Genomic DNA, 20499 nt, shown 5'->3' on the forward strand with positions numbered 1-20499 from the left:
TATATCAGTTGGTACTGGGTTTTTCTGGAGATTATTTACAGTGAGTAATGATCAATGATTTAATACCACTCTGTGCTATCACAAGGTTTGAAATTTTAATAATATTTTTGAATATGAAATAGAGAACATGGGGAGGCAGAACCGTGGAGTACAGTATTTCCCAACTGTTCAAAAGTTTTAATATAAAAAATTCCAAGGATCTTTCCAGATCTAAAATGCTACATATGGTTCTACATGTTTAGATGAACTAACATGTGAAGAGTGGTTAGCATCTTGTAAGAACTCAAATTAAAATAGACTGTGCATTATCACATCACAGATGTAAGATATTACCAACACATGGTTCCATGGAACTATCAGATAAGGAACTAGAATATTCTGATTTGTGGCAACTCAAGTGTGGAGATTTAAAATATAAGTTATCTTAGATATTATAGTCCAGACATATTTACTCAGTGTTTAATTTATACAAATCTTTATCTTATACAATACTTATTTCTGCTCATCTTTTAATATAAGTTAAAAAACTAGATGGAACAAAATGCCTAAAGCTTACACAAAAATGGTTTTAAAAAGTAAGAAGAATAGAATGCTCAATTTAATTAAATTTAATTTAAATTTCTTCATCACTGCCATAAGGAAACAAAGTGATTTTGCTTTTCTGAAGTGAATTGTATTTTGGCATGTGCTGTCAATCATTAATGTTCATTGATTCAACAGACATTTTGTTTAATGTTTTGTAATCCTATGAAGTCCTCTAGAAATGCTATGCCAATTATCATAATATTACCAAACTGTTGTAATAGTAGGTTAAATAGAGGGAATTAATAATGTAACAACATTAAAACATTAAGTAATGTTTTCATCATGCCATTCTATTTTGAAAAAATATATATTTCCTTATAAATGTGAAATGTGTATAACTCTCCTCTGCCAAGCTCACATCATGGGTAAATCATATGTGTCAATGCAATTTTGATAGCCAGCCTCCAAGATGGCCCTCAGTCATTCCTTCCACCTGGCATTCAACTTCTGTATTGGCCCCTCCCACACAGTACCTGGGTTGGTCTGTGTGACCAATAGCATATGACAGAAGTGATGGTACATCATTTCCAATATTAGGTTATAAAATGGTGGCTTCTACCTTGCTTTCCTCTCTTGGTTGGATGCCCCCTTCCAAAAGGCATGTAGGTAGCTTGGAAGTGGATCCTGTGGATGACTGTAGCCCCAGCCTATCAACTTGACTACACTCATGAAAGACCATGAGCCAGAATCACCTGACTAAGCCACTCCTGACTCCTGACCCTCAGAAAGTCTGTGGGATAGTATTTGTTCTATTAAGATGCTAAGTTTCAAAGTAACTTGTTACGCAGCAATAGACAGCTAATACAGTAAAGATTTTTAAAATGAGAGAAACTAAGAGAGATTAATCACTAAAAATAAAAGCAGGTTAAACTGAAGGGAAAAAATATGGTCCCCTCCATTCCAAAAAATGTTATAAATGACTCCCGCTTTAACAACCTTGGAAAGCGTTCTTTGTAATAGGTCAATTTTACCTTCATAATGAAAATTACAAACCCAATGAGAAGACTAAAAACTTAATTAGACTTTTAGTAGCAAGTGAAGATCACAGTCACAGCTTTTTGGATTTTTTTTTTTTTTTTTTAAGACAAATGCTTAGTTAAGGACATTATAAATGCACTGACAAGGAGTTAGAGCAGTAACTAGCTTTAATAGAAATACATATTAAAATGGATGCTGCTGTTTCATACACTGTTTCTGGGGAGAGAATATCCCAGCTTTTTAGTCCTGCACATTCTTCATTTGGATTGACATTATCTTTCTGATTGTAAAGGCAGAATATCTATCAGTTCTGGATCATCCCCTTGTCACTAAATCAAAGTGTCATCCAGGGGTAGCCCTGCCATGGAAAAGGAGGAGAGTGGCCAAGACGAAATTGAAGAAGTACAAAGGAGCTAGACCCCCTTCCACATAAGCCCTGGGAAGGAATCTGAATTATATCTGAAATTCAGTGGGCAAGCAGCGAAGTCTTGTTATTGGGAGGAGCCGTGAGCCTATTTATAACACAAATGGATTACTTCACCTCTGCAGGGAGAAAAGATTGGATGGGGGCAAGACCAGAACTGGAGAAACCAGTAACCCATAATTACAGCTGCCCCAGCGAGGGAGGCTGAGCTGGCACCCAAGCTGGCTGTGGATATGGAGGTGGGTGGCAGCTCGGAGCTCTATTTTCAAAGCAGAAACAACAGGACGTCCTGATGAAGCAGAGCTACAAGAGTCTCATGAGGCAGAGTCACTCCTCTGGGAAAGCTAAATGAACAGATGAGGATATATCAAGGAATGCTTGCCGTTTTATCTGATTTGATGATACAAAGGAGTGATTAAAAAATAGAATTAGCATTTTTTAAAGGGGAGAAATAGCTCATTTGAGAAGCAAAGAATTGGTAACTAGTATTTTCTCGTGGTTTTTAGACCTTTGCAGTTCTTACGCACAGCGTTTGTCTCAAGTTTGGAAAACAGAGAGAAAGAGTGGGTAAACATTCCAATTGAGAGAAGTCATTTTTCTAACCTGCCTGTACTGATAAGATAATTTCACACCAAAGTGAATGTGTCACACCCACATTGATACAGGAGTCAAGTGCCAACTTATGGGTAACATAAACACTTTTTTTCCCACACAGATTCAAGGCCTGAAAGTATAGCTTTGAGTCTCTCATAGTCCATTGATTTCACATCCCAACTCATAAAGCTGTTGGATTGACGCACATAGTTATTTCTGAGAATGCTGTACCATTCCAACTTTGGTTTGAAACACAAGATTCTTCATGTTCTGGCCTGACCTCTCCTTTGCAATTCTGCCAAACACACCACGTTCACCAACCACACCAAGTCACCTGCAATGCCCTAACTTGCTCTGCTGTTGTCGTCGTCGTCGGCAGCCGTCCGTCTCGAGAGACGATGGTGTAGCTTCTTAAGAGTCTATCTGGACCGCCGAGAATGGCTGTGCAGTCCGACTCGGGAGTGACATGGTATCTGTCTCCTCCCGTGTTGAATCGACATCTTGCGATGACGCTGAAGCTACAGAGCCTGGGCAGGGTGATATGGAGGGTCTGCTGTTGCCCATGCAGCAGACCCCCCCTCTCTTCGCAGCTGAAGGGTCCAAGGGAAAGACGGAGTCGATACAGCTTGGCTTCAGGTGCGCCGCAGGAGTTGCCGGTGTTGACTACAACGTCAAACCGCCTTAGGGACTCCGGCTCCGGATTTTCTGTCGGGGTTTACTCCCTTAGCCTTTCCCCTGAAGAGGTATGCCGCAAGGCAGCGGAGGTTTTTTGGAGTCAGAGTTGTATGCCTTTATAATCTGGGCACCCTGCTCCTATAGTATCTTTTGGAACTAGAGACCCCTTGTTCCTACATGTGTGCATCCATTTAATGACTACTAACTTGTACTATTTTTGCAACTAAAACATAATGATGCTGTGATGTTATGTAGGGTATGCATGGTCTCCACTAAACAAAACGGGCATTTCTGACAACACTTGTCTGGTAACAGTCTAGTCTTTGAAGCAAAAAATTGAACTCATAAGACCTCAAAAAGGGAAAGAACCTCTGCCTTTGAGGTTTCCTGACCACAGTGTGGGCTTTGACCAATAGAGGGATACTTGGGGTGCTCCCTTGAATTGTGGGTACTTAAGATGGCCTCTGCCATAACAGAGTTGTGAGGGGTCTGCAAGGAGGTGCCCCACTTAATGAACTTCCAAGTAATGACTGGTTAGCTATATCCTGTAAGTCACATCATTTTAGATTTGTATCCCCTTTCAGTGCTTGTTTTCCTTTTGTTATAGTTTGGCCTTTGGGAAAGCCTTCTAGCCTGTCTTCACTTTGTTGCAGCACCAGAGGAAGAAAGTGTCTACTTTTGGATCCTTCTAGTAGGAAGACAGCAGATAAATGGCATTTGCAATGGGTAAGTCTATGACAACTTCATTAGTAGAGTTTGTAAAATATGGCTGTTAAACATTGTTTCCAAGAGGTACCTTGTAGACAGGTCTCTAGGTGTATAGTGAAATGATATGTGGCATCTTCCTAATAGCCTTAAAATTAAGGCCATCATCTAAGTATGTTGCAATTTTAATTCTATGCCTGTCAGTAGAATGTATTTCCATTTCATTACACTGTGGGAAAAGCCTAGATGCTTTGAATAAATTAGTGCCTGATGAACACCAATAAAAAGTGGTGAGGTTCTCAGAGTGGACTCACACGAGCCAGGGTAATCAGTCTTGTGGTTACCCAAACCTCTCTGTTTTGGGGCTGAGGCATTCCAATGTTTCCGTTATAAACAGTACATTCCTGTTCCTCCACTGCTGAAGAAAACAACCAGACTTATGAGACTTCCCCTTGGGGGCCATTCAAGTATCTCAAGCTCATGACTAAATACAGAAGCCTTGGCATTGAGGAGGCCCTGTCTAGCCTTGTCCAGAGAAAGCCTCCAGCCTGCCAGCTCACTGTGCCAGCTGGAACAGAGTGAAGGAATCACTAGGCTGTGAGCTGTTTGTCACTGAGGACTATGTCTTAAAGAGCCTTTGCATCCCCAGTGCCTGGCAAATATAAATGCTTTGACCTGAAGTAAGCAGGGATTGGTGGGGCTTACATAAATCATAGGATCAGGGTGGGGCTCAGATTCACATGAGCATCTGAATGAGAGTGAATAGCCTGAACTTGAAATCATCTTGGTACACTTACCTATACTTGGGGGCTCAGCACAGCAGATGTTTTTTAATGAAGAAATAGTAGTCTATGGCAAGTGGTTGCTACCTATTTCAAGTGTCTTTTGAAATAGGAAAATACCTTAATATGGTGTAAGATGCCCCTACCCCTGCAAAAAAAAAAAAAAAAGGAAAAAGGAAAAGAAAAAAAAAGAAAGAAAAATCACCTCCTGACTGAGTTTTCCATTGTGGGGAATGATATTAAAAAGAGTTAACATACAGAAAGTACCCAGAGAAGGAAAACTCTGACTCCAAAAAACCTCCGCTGCCTTGCGGCATACCTCTTCAGGGGAAAGGCTAAGGGAGTAAACCCCGACAGAAAATCCGGAGCCGGAGTCCCTAAGGCGGTTTGACGTTGCAGTCAACACCGGCAACTCCTGCAGCGCACCTGAAGCCAAGCTGTATCGACTCCGTCTTTCCCTTGGACCCTTCAGCTGCGAAGAGAGGGGGCGTCTGCTGCATGGGCAACAGCAGACCCTCCATATCACCCTGCCCAGGCTCTGTAGCTTCAGCTTCACTGGAGAGGACACTCCAGCGTCATCGCAAGATGTCGATTCAACACGGGAGGAGACAGATACCGTGTCACTCCCGAGTCGGACTGCACAGCCATTCTCGGCGGTGCAGATAGACTCTTAAGAAGCTACATCATCGTCTCTCGAGACGGACGGCTGCCGACGACGACAGAAAGTACCAGAGGGTGATGAATCCATTTCAGGAAGCAAAACTTCCAAATAACTCATCCTAACACCCACCTAAGGACAGCCAACAGTGTGGCTGACTTCCGACAGTATCTTAAGTGTTGTTCTAACTTCATTATGTTGAAAGAAAAGGTGTGTATTCTTTTGTCTCAAATTATAAATAATTTCACTTCTGGCCAAGATGGAGGCATAGACAGACATGCTGTATCTCCCTCTACAACTAAGAAGGAATACAACTACCTAAAACTAGAAACAACCAGAAGTTCTAGAAAACTAAAGTGCATGGAAGTCCAGCAAACAAAGATATAAAGAAGAAATACTCATCCAGATGAGTAGGGTGGGCTGAGCTGGGGTAGAGTGGACGTGGTGTGATGGTGGCAGCAGCTGCAACAGTGGCGGGCTGGCGGAAAGTGCAGTTACACATTTTAAAAAGTCAGGAGGGACACCTAGGGAGCATTCCTAGCTCCTCACCAGACCCTGCAGCTCACTGTCCCAGCACCGGGGAAAATCAAGCCTCATTGCTTTTGACTGTGCAGGCCAGTGGGGGTTGGGACAGAGACAGGAATTGAGTCCACTTGTTTGGGGGGCCCCCGCAGACCTAGAGTATCCGCAGACCCACCCATTCTGGGAATGACGGCCAGGGCAGCAGCTAGAGGGGCGCCGGTCTGGTGTGGAAGTGGGAGAGGTGCCTGGAAAAGGGGCGAGTGCTGGGCAAGCAGCATTGTTCCTTCTCAGACCCTTCCCCCATACACAGCACCACAACGTGGTGAAACAGGTTGCCCGTTATTGAGGAATACCTAAGGCTCCGCCCCTTACAATGTAGTAGGAGTGACAGCTGTACCTGGGACACAGAAGCTAACAAACACAGGAGACTTCTGGCCAAGATGGAGGCCTAGACTGGCACACTATGTCTCCCTCCACAGCTAGGAAGGAATGCAACTACCACAAAACCAGAGATAGTCTGAAGTTCCAGAAAGTGGATGGAAGTCCAACGTGTGAAGTTATAATGAAGTGGTGCTCGTCCGGACAGGTAGGAGGGGCAAAGCCGGGGAGGAGAGTTCAAGCTGTGCTGTCGGTGGCAGCAGCAGCGACGGAGGCAGGACAGCGGTAGGCACGGACAACCGTATTTAAGGGGAGGCGAGAAGTGCCTGGGGAGCTCCCCTAGCTGCAGAACAAACCTGTCAGCTCGTGATTCCAAGGCCGGGGAGGGCAGACCTCCATTGCCTTGGACTGTGAGGCTCAGGGGGTGGTGGTATGGGGAAGGAGGGTGGAGTTCCCAGTCTCTCAGTGGAGAGTGAATGGCAGGAATCGATCTTGGATCCCCACACCCCCACAGAAAATGCCACAGGGTGGTGAGACGGGTCACCTGGTTGTGACGAGTGCATGGGGCTCCGCCCCCTATAGTGTAGGAGGTGTGCCAGCCCTGCCCAGGAGGCAAAGGTAAACACAAAACTGTTCAGGATTGCACAGATCATGATAGAGATCCCGGTGATGCAACTGACCAGACAGCAAATATCTAACGAAGCAGCACATAGGAAATTTTTCTGAGGCTCAGTTCAGAGCTTTGCTTATAAAAATGCTTACAGACCTAACAGCAGATCTTAAACAAGACAGGGAAGGAATGAAGGCTAATCCTGCTGAAATGAACAAAAACACATACGAAACTAGTGGCGAGGGAAAGAAAACCAGGGACCAAATCAACAAATCGGAACATAGGGAAGGAACAAACAGTCAACCAGTGCAGAAAGAGGAAACGAGAAGTGAGGAAAATGAGGAGAGGCTTAGAAACTTATTGGACAGCTATGAGTGGACCAACATCTGAATCATAGGGCTGCCAGGAGATCAAGAAGAACTAGAAATTGAAAAATTATGTGAAAAGATAATGAAGCAGAACTTCCCTAACTTGGGGAAGGAAATAGACTTACAGGTCCAGGAAACACAGAGAGTTCCAAAAAAACTGGACCCAGGGAGAACCACTCCAAGACACATTATAATCAAAATGTCAAAAATTAAGGAGAAAGAGAGAATCTTAAAAGCAGCAAGAGAGAAGAGAATTACGTACGAAGGGGTCCCAATAAGACTATCAGCTGATTTCTCAAAAGAAACTCTGCAGGCAAGAAGGGACTGGCAAGAAATATTCAAAGTAATGAAAAGCAAAAACCTACAACCACGATTACTCTATCCAGCGAAGCTGTCATTCAGAATAGAAAGGCAGAGAAAGTGCTTCCAGGACAAAATAAAACTGAAGGAGTTCATCAAATCCAAACCACTGTTATATGAAATGTTAAAGGGACTTGTTTAGGAGAAGGAGGATCAAAACTATGAACATTAAAATGAAAACTGTATCACAACAACCAACAACAGAAGCTAAGGAATTGAAACAAGGGCAGACTAAGTAGGCAACGAGAGTGGGAAAATAATTATAGGTATGGGGAACATTTTGGGGGGAGGTCAATGGGGAAGGGGAAGGGGGGAAAGGGAGGGAGATGGTACAGAAATTAAGAAGCATAGTAGGAGGGAGTGGAGTAGATAGGAAGATGTTGAGAAGAACTATATGCACAACCAATGGGCATGGACTAAGGGGGGGACTACTAGAGGGAGGGAGGTCACTGGGTGGAGGGGAACAAAGGGAAAAGAAATTGGGACAACTGTAATAGCATAAACAATAAAGCATATTAAAAAATTATAAATACTTTCTCTTGAAAAGTATTAACTCCTCTCCCCTCCTCATCTCCTAATTATATAGCAAGTGCCCTTAAATGGAAGCCATCTAAGCAGTACTTACAATGTGATTCAGAAACTGTTTACCTGAGAAAAGATACACAACTGTTCTCTAAAGGACAGAGCATGATTTGGGTTCGAACATTGGCTCCTCTGAACTCAATTATCATCCCAGAGCCACCAGCCCCACGATTTATTTCTCTGCCCACTCACTGCTGTACATGTATGCTGCCTCCATTTCTCTATAATACTTGTGAATATCTGAATATAAATACTAAATACATTTATACAGGGCACTGCCACCTGCCCTACCTCACTGTTTTAATAACTGTTTATATGAGTAAGTCAGAGAGAAGTTCTAACAAGAATTCTAGAGCAAAACTGGGGCCTACTCCTTGCTCTACCACTTACCAGCTGTGTGTCTTTTAAGTATTTCATTTGACCTCTGTGCCTCAATTATCTGCCTCATAGGCTCATTGATAGGATTCTTGACAGAGAGCTCCTAGAACAATGCCTGACATCAAGAAAGAGCTCAATTATTATTAGCTGAGTATCGTCCTCCCTGGTTACCATTCTCACTTAAGCGCTGAACAGGGATCAATGCCCAGGGAGGCTGAAGGACGTGCCTGTGGTTATTCAACCATTTGTCAGATGCCTAAACACAAGTCTTCTGGCCATGACGGGGCTCTCTCTACTATGATACTCACCTACTGCCTTCAGGGAATGCTCCAAGGAGCAGTGTTGTGGGAAGAAGGGATTGTAAGTCATTATAAAGTTTGCATGTTACAGGTGATTGCTTCTAAGGAGAGCTAGAAGAAATTCAACAAGGAAAGCCCAAGTCGTCGTCAGCAGCCGTCCGTCTCGAGAGACGATGGTGTAGCTTCTTAAGTGTCTATCTGCACCGCCAAGAATGGTTGTGCAGTCCGACTCGGGAGTGACACGGTATCTGTCTCCTCCCATGTTGAATCGACATCTTACGATGATGCTGGAGTGTCCTCTCCAGTGAAGCTGAAGCTACAGAGCCTGGGCAGGGTGATATGGAGGGTCTGCTGTTGCCCATGCAGCAGACCCCCCCCTCTCTTCGCAGCTGAGGGATCCAAGGGAAAGACGGAGTCAATACAGCTTGGCTTCAGGTGCGCCGCAGGAGTTGCCGGTGTTGACTACAACGTCAAACCGCCTTAGGGACTCCGGCTCCGGATTTTCTGTCGGGATTTACTCCCTTAGCCTTTCCCCTGAAGAAGTATGCTGGAAGGCATCGGAGGTTTTTTGGAATCAGAGTTTTCCTTCTCTGAAAGCCCAAGTATTTCTTCTCTATTAAAACTTTACCTGGTTGAACTGTACATAGCCATGTCATTCATTCAACAAATAGTTCTGGGAACCAGCTCTGTGCTAGAAATAGAAACTGACAGGCACTAGCATAGGGCAGTAGAGGACAGAAACAGAAGGCCCTGCTCTCATTGGGCAGACATTTTCTGAATGTGGGACACTACGCATCAATATATGCCAACGTACCCAGGTTTATGCATGTTTATATAAATGAGCGATGCAGAAGTCATACAGAAAAAGCAATGTTCTTTCTTTCTAAAATTTTTTTATTGTTATTATATTACTGTTGTCCCAACTTTTCCCCCTTTGCCCTCTTCCACCCAGCCCACCCCCACTCCCACAGTTAATCCCTACACTGTTGTCCATGTCTGTGGGTCACTCATACATGTTCTTTGACTAGTCCCTTCCCCTTCTTTCCACCATTATCCCCCACCCCATTTCCTCTGGCAGCTATCAGTCTGTTCCATGTTTTCATGCCTCTGGTTCTATTTCACTCACTAGTTTATTTTGTTCATTAGATTCCTCTTATAGGTGAGATCATATGGTATTTGTCTTTTACCAACTGACTTATTTCACTAAGCATAATACTCTCTATTTCTGTCCATGCTGTAGCAAAAGGTAGGAGTTCCTTCTTTCTTTCTGATGTGTAGTATTCCATTGTATATGGAGTGATGTTCTTTTTTTACACTCACACCTTAATAAATAAATCTGTGTGCTTAGCCACATTTTTGAATATTGCTGTTGGCATGTGGTAGCAAGTAGGACTTTAAAGTAAGTGCACTGGAGTTTACCCATCAAAGAGTGTGTATCTCCTGCTTCACCTGGGTGTGTTTATGACCATCCCCTGGTACTACTCAGCCCATGGCTCCCTTTCAGCTGCAGTTATCTTCAGAGGCAGCTAACAAACACGCAAAAACTTCCATCTCATTGTTTTATAGTCACACGTCATTTTTGCCCAACATAGTATTTACCAGCTTGATCAACCAAGTTTGTTGGAAGTGCCTTGCTTTTTAAATTAAATCCACACATCAAAGATGAAGGTTGGCCACTTAATGACCAAGGGGTGCCAGGATCTACCTGCAATTCCATAAAGAGGTGTTTAAGAAATATATTGTTGTGAGATTTTTGTGCATAGCCTCCTAAAATACTTAGTTTGGATATGCCATTATTGATGTTTATATCTCAGACCCATTGTTTGTTAGAAAACCAGTTCTAGTATCTGATGTCATTTCTTGTATGAGTGTCTTCTCTTCCTGTCTTTTCCCTTTTGAAAATTATCTTTTTGAGGGTAGGAACTTGATTTTCTCCACATCGGGCTATCTCCAAAGTATCTTGATTGGTAGGTAGTAATGCATATCATAGTAACTGTAGAAAAGTAAATTCAAAGGTGGGTTGGAGTCTCTTCTACTTGACTACTTGCTTCAGAAGGAAAACAGATAAAAGAACAGAGTCAAAGACAAACCATTTGGAACCACTAAGGTATTGGAAAGAATAGCTGTTGGAAACTCCAAGTTCAGTCAGTAGGTATTTATTAAATATCAACATACATCAGATCATTTTCACAACTAGCACTTCTTTTTATCCTCACAGAAGTAATGTAATTCCTTTCATTAAAATCTCCACCACTTGAAATTTTTAAAGAAAAAAATCGACAAGACAACAAGGTGAGGAAAAATGAATAGAAAAAGGAGGAGGTTTAAAAATGATTATTTAGTAAAAAATCGGAAGAAAATTATCTAGTGGAGACTTGGAAGTAATTAATAGTATTGACTTCTGTTCATTGTTGATTGGGATTTTGAGGCACATGAGGCTGACAGGGTAATCTCAGACTTTCCAGTCAACAAGATGAAGGTGGAAGTGTGTAGTAGCTGTCAAAACATGGTCAGAAAGGTGAAGTATTGTTCAATAGGTTAACTTTCCTCTGTAGTGACAAGCAGATGCTTTGATGTTTTGAGGGTGACCAGGACTAGGCTCAAAACTCTTCAGAGCTGAATTATGCCTTGATAAAGTTGTATAACTAAATGCATTAAAATGAAGAGGGCTTCCACATAGGCCTTGCTGAAGATCAGCTCTTGAAGTATTTCTTGCCACAAAGATGTAAAAAATACAAAAAGAAAAAAAAACACTGGTCAAGATTAAAGCATAGCAACAATGGATGGGCCACCCATGAAGAAGAGTCAAAGATACTAACAACAGTGGAATTTATGTAGGAACAACTGGAAGAATAAATCCATTAAGACATAACCTTTGCTCATGCTCATTCAAGCCAAGAGAGCCCTTAAAGGACTGTGTTGACTCAGAAAGTGGGAAAGAACACGTAGGACAGCAGCTCTATCTTAGAAAAACCACAGCTGTAACATTTGTACTTTTTGATAATTATCTGTGGTTTGATTCAGTATTGCGGAGAGCCGCAGACCACAGTGATTTGTTGAGGCTGACAATGACCTTGTGGTCAGGCTGCCTACAGCTATGAAGCTCCTTACTCCTGCCTATTTGGTATTACCACCTACAGAAATAACATCCTTTTTCTGGTATTTTGCTATTTGTTATTAGGTTTTGTTTGCTGATCTGTAGTTTTATAAAAAGAAATGTACATGTAAAAAAGGAATATTAACTACCTGGTCATTCATGGATAGAATATGCTGAAAGCAGAATTTAGTTTTATTTTCTTGCTAATATTTTAAGTGAAAAAATATGAATTTATACTGAATTATAATTATTTTATATAATGTGGATGAATGGGAGCCTATCTATGACTATTAATTTAATTTGTATGTTTTCCCATAAGCCTTTGAAGGACTTATTCATAGTAAGACATTTACTTGGACATATCATTTCTTTTCAATGTATATTTTCTCCTCAAGTAGAGTCAATGTGATGTGATATATGTGTGTACACACATATACACACACACACAGTAGCAGCTCTTATAAGTCTCAGTTTAAAAGATTTTTTATACGAAGCCCTGTCTAACCCCTAAATTAGATCAATTGTCTTGTTCTGTGTTTCTCAATAAGCTTGGTTTCCTCAGTCCTCGCATTTATACTTTAATGTAATAACCTGTTTGAGACTAAAGGCTCCATGAAGAGAGAAACCTTGTTTTCTTGTTCACTTCAATGCCTAGAACAGTTCCTGAGAAGTATGAATGAATGACATTAAATGAATGAAGAAATAAAAAGTGTTCAAAGTAAGATTATTTAAGAATCATATCGTATCAAGTTAGATTTTAACTTTTAAAAACTCAGAATACATGCATGGGGTATTAAGGTAATTCTTTTAAGTTAAATCTGATAATCTTGAAAGTCTCATTTCCCTGTGTTATTTGCTCCTGAACTACATGTGATATACTACTTTGCACTTAAAGAACTATGAGCTCATTTTTTAAATAACAAGGTAGAACATTTAGTAGCTAGTTTAGGGGACCTTTTACAACATATATATTTTCATATAAAATGAAGAAGGAGGGTTGGCTTGTAATTATATGGATAGTTAGCTGTAAGTATGAAAATGGTCCTTGTTGGAGTAAAAGTGAGGATTTTGCAGTGAAAGTGCCCCTTACGGAAGTGGAGGCAGGAGGAGCCAAACTAAAAGAGCTTTCAATGGCCAAAGCTGGAACAATTTGGGCAACAAACATAATTGTATTGGATTATAACTCAAATGAAACACTTTTGAGTCTTTATTGACACATTTAAACAATCAAATAAATAAAAAAGTGGGGGAAATTGTATTTCAGTTAACATGGAAAAGGAAAGAGGAAAATAAAAAAATTACCATTAGTCATAATAGTTATTGCAGTCAATATCCATCAGTGGGTACTAAAATTAGTGGGTATAAGTTTGAAGAGAAACAGGATATTTGCATGATCTCAAAGTATCTTTGCACAAGATATTTATTAATTACAAAGTGGAAAATATTAACTCTACAGTGAGAAACCCTCCAGATATCACTTTAACCAAGTGATTAAACTTAATATCACCAGTAAAAAGGCACATTGATATTATAAATGCTTTGGTATGCTGCACTGAGAAAGACAGCATAATATGTATGGTATTCCTTTTTCTAAGAGTTTATTTATTTATTTTTAGAGAGAAGAAGGGAGGGAGAAAGAAAAAAACAACAATGTGAGAGAGAAACATAGTTGCCTCTCTCATGCACTCCAACCAAACACCAAATGAATCCACAACCCAGGTTTGTGCCTTGACTGGCGATCGACCCAGCAACCTTTTGCCTTGTGGAATGATGCCCAACCAACGGAGCCAAACCGGTCAGGGTATATATGTGGTATTCATGTGCAAAAGTAATAACCTCACTCTAATTATGAGAAAACATCAAGTGAATCCAAATTGAGGAATATTCTAAGGAAGAGGTAATCAGAACTCTTCAAAAGTGTCAAGGACCTGCAAGAAGAGAAAAGCTGGGGAACTGTCATAGATTGGAGGAGATGAAGGAGACCTGAACAATTAATGTTATGTGGGATCCTGGAATGGATCCTGGAACAGAAAAGGGACATTGGTTGAAAAATTGGTGAAATTCCATCAAGGTGTACAGTTTAGTAAATATACCAATGTTAATTTGTTAGTTCTGAACCTAGTACAATGGTTACATAAGAGGTGAAAATTGGAGGAAACTAAGTGAGGGAGTTATGAAAACTACACTCTTTCCCCAGTTTTTCTGTAATACTCAAATTAGTTCAAAATGAAAAATTTTAAAAATAATTTTAAAAAGTTTGATTAGTTTCACTGGAATCATTTGTGTGTTTGAAGTATGTTCTGGAATAACTTCTCAGTTAAAATAAAATATCCAATGATGCTGTTTTTATATCAAAGAGGAGAAACTTCAACAAATACCATTATTGTGTTTATTATAGTATATTAGTTCTAATAAGCATAAGTGTAGTAGTAATATTTAGATTGTATTCTAAAGCTCCAAAACTAAAGTTGGGTTCAATTGTCCATAGACATAATAAACTCTATATTTTTCATTCTTTGGGGGTTTTGGAAAGATTTGGGGGATTTTGTTCATGAGTCAACTGTAGTTATACACCCAACATAGGATCACCTAAATATATAAAGCAAATATTAAGAGACACAAAAGGAGAAATTAACAGCAATATAGTGATAGTAGAGGATTTGAATATTCCACTTACATGAATGGATTTTTCATCCAGACAGAAAAATCAATAAAGAAACATCAGCCTTCAATTACCATATGATCTTACTTTTAAGTGGAATCTAATGAACAAAATAAACTAACAAGCAAAATAGAACCAGAAGCATAGAATCATGGAACAGATTGACAGCTGTAAGAGGGGGTTGGGGAGGGGAAAGGTGGGGACTGGTTGAAAGAAGGTGAAGGGGTTAGTCGAGGAACATATATGAATGACCCATGGACATGGACAATGGTTGGGGATTGACTGTGGGAGTAGGGATGGGCTGGGTGGATGAGGGCAAAGGGGCAAAAAATGGGACAACTGTAATAGCATAAACAATAAATTATTTAGATAAAAAAAAGAATACAAGTTATGCTCCTCATTGTTCAAAGCAGAATGTCCATTATGCTGCTTACTGTTTGGAGTGACTAAATCACACAGCAATATAACAACAAACATAGAAATTAGAATTTTAGCCACTTGTCAGAAAATATGGTCTTGGTGTACATGATCTGGCACTCGCCAAAGCTTGTGAAACCTCTAACATTTATGAGAAAGTGTGTAGGGAATAGGTTAATTCCAACTTTTTGCTTTGCTAAAGTTTATCTGTGAATTAGCCTAAATCGTCAGAAAGCAGAACAGCCTGGGCTTGTCTTTATTTACCTCTTAATTTACCTAATATCATAGCCTTAGCTTTCATCAACAAATACCGTATGTTGTACCTATTTGAAGAAAATACACAGTATATTTTGCAGAAGCAGAAAGAAAGAAAGAGAAAAAGAAAGAAAGAAAGAAAGATCTTAAACAAAATATTAGACCACATTAATTTAATAGCTGTGTACAGTACAGTCCATTCAAAAGCAGCAGAATGTACATTCTTCTCAACTGCATGTGGAACAGTCTCTAGGATCGATCATATGTTAGGCCATAAAACAAGTCTCAGTAAATTTAAGAAGACTGAAATCATATCAAGAATCTTTTCCAATTACAGTAGTATAAAATTAGAAATAAATTACGCGAAGAAAACTGAGCAAATAAAAAATACTGTATGTGGAAACTAAATAACATACTACTGAAAACCAGTGGATCAATGAATAAATCAAAGAAAAAAAAATACCTTGAGACAAATGGAAATGGATATAAAACATACCAAAATTTATGAGGTGCAGCAAAAGCAGTAATAAGACAGAAACTTATAGTGACACAGGAACAAGAAAAATCTCAAATAAGCAACTTAATTTTACACCTAAAGGAACTAGAAAAAGAAGAACAAAGTCTAAAGTTAGAATGAAGAAAATAATAAAGATCAGAGCAGAAATAAATGAAATAGAGGTTTAGAAGGTACTGGAAAAGGTCAATAAGACCAAGAGCTGGAAGATAAACAACATTAACAAACCTTTAGTTAGACTCACTAAAAAACAAAAAGAGAGAGAGATCTCAATCAAATAAAGAAAGTCAGAAATGAAAAAAGGTTACAACTGATGCCAAAGAATACTATGAACCATTATATACTGAAAAATTGGACAAACTGGAAGAAATGAAAAAAATTTGTAGAAACATACAAACTTCCAAGACTGAATCATAAAGAAAAAGAAAATCTGAATAGCCCAATTACTAGTAAGGCAATTGAATCAGTAATCAAAACAAAACTCCCAACAAACCAAAGTCCAGGACCAGACTGCCTCACTGGTGAATTTACCAAACACTCAAAAAAAGATTTGATACCTACTCTTCTCAAACTCTGCCCCCCAAAATGAAGAGAGTGGAATGCTTCCAAACTCATTTTATGAGGCCAGCATTACCCTGATACCAAAACCAAACAATCACACCACACACACACACAAAAGACAGTTACAGGCCAACATCCCTGATGAACACATATGCAAAAATCCTCAGCAAAAATATTAGCAAATTGAATTCAACAATAAATTAAAAGGATTGTACACTATGACCATGTGGGATTTATTCTAGGGATACAAGGATAGTTCACAACTTGCAAACCAATTAATATGATATAACACATTAACAAGGATAAAAATCATGTGATCATCTCAATAGATGTAGAAGTATTTGACAAAATTCAACATTCATTTATGATTAAGACTCACAACAAAGTGGATATAGAAGAAATATATCTCAGCATAATACAGGCTGTATATGAGAAGTCCCCAGCTAACATCATGCTCAATGGTGAAAAAGTGAAAGCTTTTCCTATAAGATCAGGAACAAGAAAAGGATGCCTACTCTGGAGACTTTTATTCAACATAGTATTGAAAATACTAGCCAGAGCAATTTAACAGGAAAAAAAATAACAGGCATCCAAACTGGAAAGAAAGAAGTAAAACTTATTTGTGAACAACATGATTTTGTTAGTAGAAAACCCTAAAGACTCCACCAAAAAACTATTAGAACCAAAAAAACAAATAAAGTTGCAGGGTATAAATTTAATATTTCAAATCTGTTGTGCTTTTATACACTGACAATGAATACACAGAAAGAGAAATTGGGAAAACAATCCATTTACAATTGGATTAAAAAGAATAAAATATCTAGGGATAAATTTAAGGAGAAGAAAGACCTGTACACTGAAAATTACAAGACACTGAAGAAAGAAATTAAAGAGGATACCAAAAAATGGAAAAATATTCCATGCTCATGGATTGGAAAAATTAATATTGTTTAAATGTCCATACTACCCAAAGCAAGCTACAGATTCAACGTAATCTCAATCAAAATCACAATGGTATTTTCCACAGAAATAGAACAATCCTAAAATTTGTATGGAAACAAAAAAGATCCCAAATAGCCAAAGCAATCTTGAGAAAAAAGAACAAAGCTGGAGATATCATGAGTCCTGACTTCAAACTATATGACAAAGTGATAGTAATCAAAGCAGTATGGTATTGGCATAAAAACAAACATATATGTAGATCAGTTGAACTGAATGGAGAGCCCATAAATAAATCTACACATACATGATCAATTAATTTATGACAAAGGAGTCTAGAACATACCCTGGGGAAAAGGTAGTTTTTTTTCAATAAGTGATGTTGAGAAAGCTGGACAGTCACATGAAAAACAATGAAACTGGATCACTCTCATATGCCATACACAAAGATGAACTCAAAGTGGATTAAAGACTTGTATGTAAGACCTGAAACCATAAAAGTCCTAGAAAAAAAACAGAAGATAAGCTCCTTGCAATCAATCAATCTTGGTGATGATTTTTTTGACCTGACACTAAAGGCAAGGGAAACATAAGCAAAAGTAAACAAGTAGGACTACGTCAAACTAAAAAACTTAACCACAACAAAGAAAACCATTAACAAAGTGAAAAGGCAACCTGAATGGTAGAGAATATTTGCAAATCAAATATTTGATAAAGAGTTAATATCGAAAATATATAAAGAACTCATACAACTCAATAACAAAAGAAAAACAAACAAGCAATCTGATTAAAAAATGGGCAGAGGATCTGAATAGACATTTTTCCAAAGAAGACATAGCAATGAACATCACGCACATGAAAAGATGTTCAACATCACTAATTATCATGAAAATTCAAATCAAAACCACAATGAGTTACCACTTCATATCTGTCGGAATGGTTATTATCAAAAAGACAAGAAATAATAAATGTTTGTGAAGATGTGGAGAAAATGGAATCCTTCTGCACTGTTGGTGGGAATGTAAATCGGCTCAACCACTATGGAAAACAGTACAAAAATTCTTCAAAAAATAAAAAATAGAACACCATATGATCTAATTAATTCCAAACCTAAGTATTTATTCAAAGAAAACAAGACACTTAGAAAAGAATCATGTGCCCCTATGTTCACAGCAGAGTTATTTACAATAGCCAAGATACTGAAACAACCTAAGTGTCCACCAATAGGTGAACAGATAAAGATGCAGGGTGTGTGTGTGTGTGTGTGTGTGTGTGTGTGCGCGCGTGCGCGCATGTGTGTGTGTAATATAATAATACTCAGCTATAACAATGAAATCTTGCCATTTGTGACATGGATGAACCTTGAGTGTATTATGCTAAGTGAAAGACAAATATCGTATGATTTCACTTATACGTGGAATTAAAAAAAGCAAGCCCTGGCTACTGTGGCTCAATGGATTGAGCATCAGCCTGCAAACCAATTGTCGCTGGTTTGATTCCCAGTCAGGGCACATGACTAGGTTGCATGTCAGAACCCCAGTTGGGGGCGCGTAAGAGGCAACCACACAGTGATGTTTCTCTCCCTCTCTTTCTCCTTTCCCCTCTCTCTGAGAAAATTAATAAACAAATAAATAAATAATAAATAAAATTGTTTAAAATTTTGTTTAAAAAAAAGCAAAACAAATGAACAAACAAAACAAAGCAAAACCAGACTCAGCAAGAGAACAGACTGGTGGTTGCCTAAGGAAACGGGGGTCGGGGGCCGAAATAGATGAAGAGGATGGAGGTACAGACTTATAGTTATAAAATAAGTCATGGGGATCTAATGTCCAGCATGGGGACTATAATCAATAATATTGTGTAAACCCTGGATGGTGATAGATGGTAATGGACTTATGGTGGTGATCATTTTTCGCAATGTATACAAATGTAGAATCATCATGTTGTATACCTAAAACTAATATAATACTCTATGTCAGTAAAAAGGGACGTCTCAGGAAAAAAAAATCTTTTTCTCTATACCAGAAATACAGAAGAAAAAAAAGAAATCAGGTTAATGAATCATTCCGGTTTACTGGGTTCCAGCCGGTAGAGTTTAAACTTAAAAGCAAAACCAAAAACACTGCAGTTACCTTATGTCGTGGATCAGTTACAAGTTTTATTTCCAAAAAAATAAAAAAGAACCACATATCTGTACATGGCAGTACCTGAAAAGGGGAAAATGACGTGCCCAGGAGAGGGATCTTACTCTAAAAACGCTGCTTCTTTCTTTCAGGAAGTTTGGTTTTGTAAAGCGCAGACATCACCTCCAGCTCCGGGGAATTCCCCGTTTCAGTGCAACAGGTCTAGGTGACCGAAGGGCGCAATCCACCCGCGCTTCTCGGCCTGCACGTTATGAGCTGTGGTGACCGTAGTCAAATTCCCTCCACCCGACTGCAACCCGCAAAGAAAAGTGTGAAAGGCGGCGTGGTGCAAACTTGACTCAGAACCAAGCGCGTGAGTAGCAGCAGTGAGTTTCCCCCGGGGGCTCTCAGCACAGCAAACCGCCCCGCTGGCCGGAAGAAGTCGGCTCCGCGGGCCGTGTCCTCGCGCAGCAGGTGGCGCCCCGGCACAGCCCACCTACCTGCGCGTCCCGACGGCGCGGCCGCGAGCAACTGCAGAGGCAGCAGCAGCAGCAGTGGGAGGGCTCGACAGCCGGGTGTCTGGGCCCTTCTGGCCGCTGCCTTCGCTGGAGGTCGGGAGTCCCACATGGGCAGCGCAGCCGGGTCACATCTCTGCGGGCGGCTGGCAGCGTCCGAAGCCCCTAGGGTCGCGGGCAGCGGCGGCGGTGCGGGCTCCCCTCTGCTCCATGTTCCCGTAGCTCAGGCTGCGCGCGGCGCTCCTGGAAGCCCAGCGCCCAGAAAGGAGGTGCCAGGTCCGCGCCCCACCCTCGTCGCGCCCGAGTCCCGAGCTGGATGCCAGGGCGAAGAAAGGGTTACGACGATTTCTTGTCCCCAGCCACTCCTTGTTTCAGTTGTGCGAGTATGAGAGTGTCTATGGCCCCAATAAATGAGGCCACTACCAGGGGTAAAACCTCACACCAGCAGAGAGAGGCGAGCACATTGAAAAGGGATTCTGGTAATCAGGCCTCATGGTCACTTCCCTAAAACTTTTGAG

General features: G+C 40.2%; 1 protein-coding gene across 1 annotated transcript in view; it reads right to left on the minus strand.

The window, feature by feature from the left end:
• Window positions 1-20250, minus strand: part of IL20RA (interleukin 20 receptor subunit alpha) — a 35094-nt gene extending 14844 nt beyond the window's left edge. The window contains exon 1 of the mRNA XM_090279900.1: window positions 19967-20250. Within this exon, the coding sequence (XP_090136026.1) occupies window positions 19967-20093 (127 nt within the window). The 5' untranslated portion in view covers window positions 20094-20250. The remainder of the gene's footprint in view (window positions 1-19966) is intronic.
• Between the last annotated feature and the right edge of the window lie 249 nt (window positions 20251-20499).

The sequence above is a fragment of the Furipterus horrens genome, unplaced genomic scaffold (assembly GCF_987537825.1).
Source record: "Furipterus horrens unplaced genomic scaffold, mFurHor1.1.pri manual_scaffold_6, whole genome shotgun sequence".
Taxonomy (NCBI): Eukaryota; Metazoa; Chordata; class Mammalia; order Chiroptera; family Furipteridae; genus Furipterus; species Furipterus horrens.